At 35.6% G+C, this 5484-nt stretch overlaps 1 protein-coding gene across 1 annotated transcript in view; it reads right to left on the minus strand.

Annotated features, from left to right (window-relative positions):
* Positions 1–4235: 4235 nt before the first annotated feature.
* The window catches only part of si:ch73-74h11.1 (desmoglein-2), an 8531-nt gene continuing 7282 nt past the window's right edge, over positions 4236–5484 (minus strand). Inside the window, exon 15 of the mRNA XM_037682195.1 lies at positions 4236–5421. Coding sequence (XP_037538123.1) covers positions 4975–5421 — 447 coding nt within the window. The 3' untranslated portion in view covers positions 4236–4974. The remainder of the gene's footprint in view (positions 5422–5484) is intronic.

Consider the following 5484-nt stretch of genomic DNA (forward strand, 5'->3'; position numbering starts at 1 on the left):
GCAGCACATAGACATTGCTTGTTGTGTCAAAGCTAGGAAGTGGTGTTAAAACCTAAAACACGCGACTGCTTTTGTAAAATGTTTCTCAAATTCATGCTTTGCTCATGTCAGGGGGAAAAAACCAAACAGTTCAAAGTTGTTCTTAACACGGTTATTTGTTAATATTCATAGCATTTGCTTTATCTCACATCTATGGTTTGTTATCTCAAATAAAATATAAAAGCATTGCTTCACGTCATGTTTCTATTTGTTGTGAATTAAGAGTCATTTGACTTAACAAGAAATATATTTGCGCAACGTAAATATATCAAGTTTAGGTTCGTTAAATGATTTATTTCTGCTGGTTATACGTGGACCTAACATTTTAAATGAAGAAAAATAAACAATTTTAATGATTTCTCAGCATTTGTGTTTAAAATGTAGCGTATCCTTCAGGACTGACTTAAAATTGCCACCTGTTCTCACCTTATTTGAGTTAAAGTTAAGTTTAATTTTCAGGTGAATGTATGAATTTATCAGTTTTGCTCTCATATTGTCATTCATTCAACTAAACAGGTAAAAGTAACGTACTTCCCAGAATTATCCAACTTATATTATTTGGATTTAAACAAACCTGTTGAAAGAAAAACCGTTATGGAGAGACGTGTTTGACCCTCCCTGTTAAAATGAATCAGACTCAGCCCTATACGCTTTCAGCCCTAAAAGATTACAGACCAAGCCCAGGATTATGAAATCACAACCAATTTAGTTTCTTTGTTTTAAAACGGTGACAAGTTGCTAAAGTTTGGGAGTGGTTCAGTTAACGTTAAATCTGTTTTTTTGTGTTTTATTCAATTCATATAGTTTTAGTCATAGTTTTCACAATAGATAGCAGCTCTGTGCTCCACACAGAGGGCCGTGGTAGCTCGGTGGTCTGTGGTTGTGTCAGGAAGGACATCCAGCATCAAAATAATTGCTGTCTTCGTGTGACTTAGTTCACTGTGGTGACCCCTGAAGAAAGGAGCAGCCGAAAGAAGATTTTTTTTTTTTCACATTTGTTATATTTATAGTGTTCTTGGGCCCAATCAGCAGTTGCTGCAACATGTGACAAATTTTCTTAACAAGATCTGTATTTTGTTTAATACAATTTCATTTGTTTTTGAATTAAACACGTAGCTGACTTTACTTACAAATAACAAAAAAAGGGAAATGGAGGGTGTGTGTGTGTGTGTGGGCAGGGTACTTTTCATGTACATATGTCCTATTTTCAACAACTTAGATAGAAAAAGAGAACAGTTTACTTCATTTTAAAGCATTTTACAATACAAATCTAACGTTTTATTATGTTATATTTTGCCCGCTCACTGTGAGAGTTGGTCTGAAAACAGTCTGCCGGCTTATTTTTAAAGAATGATGAACAGATAAGTGTAGACCCTGTATACGTGTCACAGGTTCTTTCCTGAATGGCAGTTAGGTGAAGATAAAATGTTATATTTTTGGTTTTAATAAATATTGCTACTGGTGCATGAATTTGTTCATTAATGATATCAAACACCTAAAAAATCCACAACTCTTTGTCAATAATGTTTCATCAGCTTGTTTTAGATACTTTTATTTTTCCTTATATGATACGTTTTAACATTTTATTTTCCACACGTTTTCATATTAGCGTCATTTAACATTCTTGCTCAGTGACTCGGGCAAAAATAGCAACCAAAACATTTGGTTTAAAAAAAAATAAAAAATTAAATGCGGGAAATTATTTTGGGTTATATTAAAATAAGAGTTTAACAAATGCTAATGTTTGAAGACATAAAATGGGTCTTAATAAATCAAAATAACAGAACCCAGCAATGCTGCAGCCAAAAGCCTTTAAATAAAACTTTGGTGAATCTGTATTTTTCTCCTAACACCAGGTTTGACAGCTCTGCAGTTTATTACATGCATTATCATCACCATGAATTTATTTACTTTGTTTACTCGTTAAAATGTTGACCCCTATGTGAGTTTTGCTGGTGACCCCTGCATAACTGCAAGTCTTTTTGGAGGATGTCTGGATTATGCAGAAGGTTGAGTGCAGAAACAAGGCGTGGCTTAACAATAGATATTTCAGTCTATTCTTTGATTTTATCCACAAACACACCCTGCAAGGTATCCGTCTTCTCCTTTAATTGACTTTGCTCTGTCATTACCGACCATAAACTTTAAAGTTTTATTACTGCAAGATGATTAACAGCTAAATGGACGCATTCTTGTATGGTTTGAGCTTGCCGAAGTACGAAGACGGTTGGTGTGACACCTTGATCTGTTGTCTCATTTTGCTTGCAGGTACCTGTCACACGTCGGGGCAGAGCCGTACATTTTTCATACTGAATAAGCAGTGAAAGTAATATGAAACACAAAACTGATGACTGACGAGTTCACAGCGCGATTTGAACTCTGGGAGTGAAAAAAGAAACTGTTATGATTATTTGGGCATGACACAATCGCAATAAATGAGATAAGGCGTTTGCTATGGTTCTGTGAGGAGTGCAGCTGTGAAATATGTTCTGCAACGGGCCACACCCAAAACCTGCCTGAGAAAGCAACCTTTTTTTTTTCCAGTTTGACAACTGATGGAAAACATGTGCTTTGAGGTGAATGATGGCAGAGGAGCTAACTTATGGGAAAAACAAAAACAGGAGGTTGTCCTTGCTTGCCCCAAAACAGAAGAATACCGAAGTTAGACCTGTTTTTTGTCTTTCTTTTGGGTATATGGATATAAATCCTTTAAGACGAAATCTTAGCGTTTTGACCAGTTTTGAACAGAAACAAAACTACTGAAAACATAAAACTTGGCAGACTTCTCCGTTGTTACAGAGCTTACTTTAAAAAACAGAGACAAAAATGGCAAAGCTCTAAATTAGAAAAAAAGAGGCCGTTTGTCTGACCTCAAACCCCAAGCGTGGCCATGTTAACAACGCGTGAAGGCTGGACAACAAACAAGATCTCCTTCCTTGTTTTGAAATATGAAACAACTACTGTTAATGTTCATGTCCATGAGGTGGCATCTCATCATAGCAGACATACTTTTTACTTAAATGCATTTTTTTCCCAGTGGTACAATGTTCCAGCATGATTCAATTACCGAACAAACCAACCGGATAAACACCAACCTACCTAGCTGGATGGGTAGGAAATACGTTGACATACTGTATGTTTAGGATAAACATTAATCATACCTTTTGTTTTTCTGACATATACGCTTGTATAGACTTAAAATGACTGTTTCAGAACAGGAAAGCAACACAAAAACTGGTGTGCTTAAGCTGGGGTGAAAAGAAGAGATTAAATCGGTTGGCTTATTCCATTTAAAACAGCTACACTGCAGGTTTTAGGCTTTACCTGCGTTCTCGGCCATTTACTTTTTTTTTGTTTCTGGGAAATCTGAGTCTTTTCAAGTGAGCCATTTCACAAGGAAACTCGTTCTGCACAGAACAGGAATTCTACTGTCAGCTTGCATGAGCCTGAAACGTGAACCTCGCTTGTTGAAAGATGTTTTAACCTCTTCCTCCCTGAAGTCTGCTGCACATAATCTGACAAGTATAGTTTGAAAAACTAATGTTTTGAGATGATTTTTCAAGTGGATGTTTCAATAGTTAGTAAAAAAAAATCATAACTTTTACATGCGAGGTGCATTTCACTGTAAACATTACATAGTACCTTTAAAATATACATTTCAAAACACTTTATCAAGCCACAAAAAAAGAGGTAGATTAATATGAAGAGACATTTTATTAAAAACGAACAAGAAACTAAACAAAAACACTCTGCCATCCAAATCCTTCAATATTGTGAAGTTCTCAAATGAAATCACAATCATGTTAAAAAACATTCATTGTATAAAAAGTCATATTATATACACACACAATCTTTAATTAATTTTGCATGAAAAAATATGTTATATGCCTAAAAATATGTAAAACCAACAGACTTTCTGCATGATTTTACCAGGACAGCAGATGCAAAACAACAGAATCAATTTCGTTATCGAGCTACTTTAGTGCATTGCTATCCCTAAAGCAAATTATAAAACAAGAAAACAAAACACTTTTTTTAATGGCAAAGACAGCAGTTTGAAACCAAAGCACCCAACAAATACTTTCAGTGTTTAGCAAGGTCATCTTTGAATATTCAGACAATCAATTACACCACAACTTGGTTTTTATCAAAAAATAATAATAATAAAAAACTAACAAAACACAAACGGAAAGGGTTGAATTTAACAAAAGTCAAACTACAATTCTAGCACAAACTGGCTTGCAACAAAACAAGATTGTATTATAAACACTTTTTTGTGATTTGGCATTCAACATTTCTTTAATGTACAAAAAAAAAATGCCGACAAATTACAAAAATACAGTAAAGGCATATTGCGCTGGTGAAAATGTTTTTGATAGGCTGTTTTCGGAGTTAGGCTGAGGGAAAACAGGAGGTTGAATAAATAAAATCTGTGCATTTTTTTTTCCTGCCAAGCACACTTTGTGTTCAAATAAATATTGTCTTTAATCTGACATCTGTTCCTGGAACATAAAGTCTGTTTTTGTCTTCAGGACCGTCCCCATTTTTTATATGGGTTTATAAGATGCTTTTGTGTGAAATGTAGAAAATGTGAATTAGTCTAGTTTTCATTTTGAATTATAGTAGTTTGTACCTGGGCTAAAACGTTGAATCTCAGAAATACCTTTAAATTACCTATGGTACAAGTCAGGTAATGAATGCCTTTAAACATTTTTTTTTATTATTTAAAATTACATAAAGAATTGTGTTTATTTAGACCTACACAGACAGTCATAAACACAAAATGGTAAAGCTTTGGGTCAAGCAGTTTACACTCTTCATATTTTGTTTCATTTTAAATCTACATGCAGCAGTACATGTTCTATAGTGCATTTTACAGGAGAAATATTTGTCATTATATCTAACCTCAGTGGATACGTTAAACAAGAGGATCATTTACAGACTTGTACTAGACTCTGTATTTTTCTTGATCATTGAGACTTTTTTATGCTGCATAACCACTTTCTGGTTTCCTTGAATCTTGGGTGCGGCTATCTGTGCAAAGTCCTCCCTTGATCCTGCAGAACCATGTGAACTCATTGAAAAAGTTTTCACCTGCACGCCTTTACCTCTTGCTTCTAAGTTGGAATCTGAAGATCCCCGTCCTATTTGACCAATGTCCTGCACTAAGTGTGTGCTGTGCTTTCCGCCAGCTGAACCGTTTTTGACTACAAACACTTGAGTAGATTCAGAGACTTTTCCTTGAGAGGGGCCCTGTGCTGCCTGTCTTGTTGCACCACTCATTCCTACCTGCCCATCGACAAGGACCACACCCTGAGAGCCTTGGAGGCCACCAACCTGCATTAGACCCTGACCAAACCCAGCTTGGCTCACATGACCAACCTGAGAACCTTGGAGGCCACCAACCTGCATTAGACCCTGACCAAACCCAGCTTGGCTCACATG

This window comes from Nematolebias whitei, chromosome 9 (genome assembly GCF_014905685.2).
Source record: "Nematolebias whitei isolate Nwh7 chromosome 9, NemWhi1, whole genome shotgun sequence".
Lineage (NCBI taxonomy): Eukaryota > Metazoa > Chordata > Actinopteri > Cyprinodontiformes > Rivulidae > Nematolebias > Nematolebias whitei.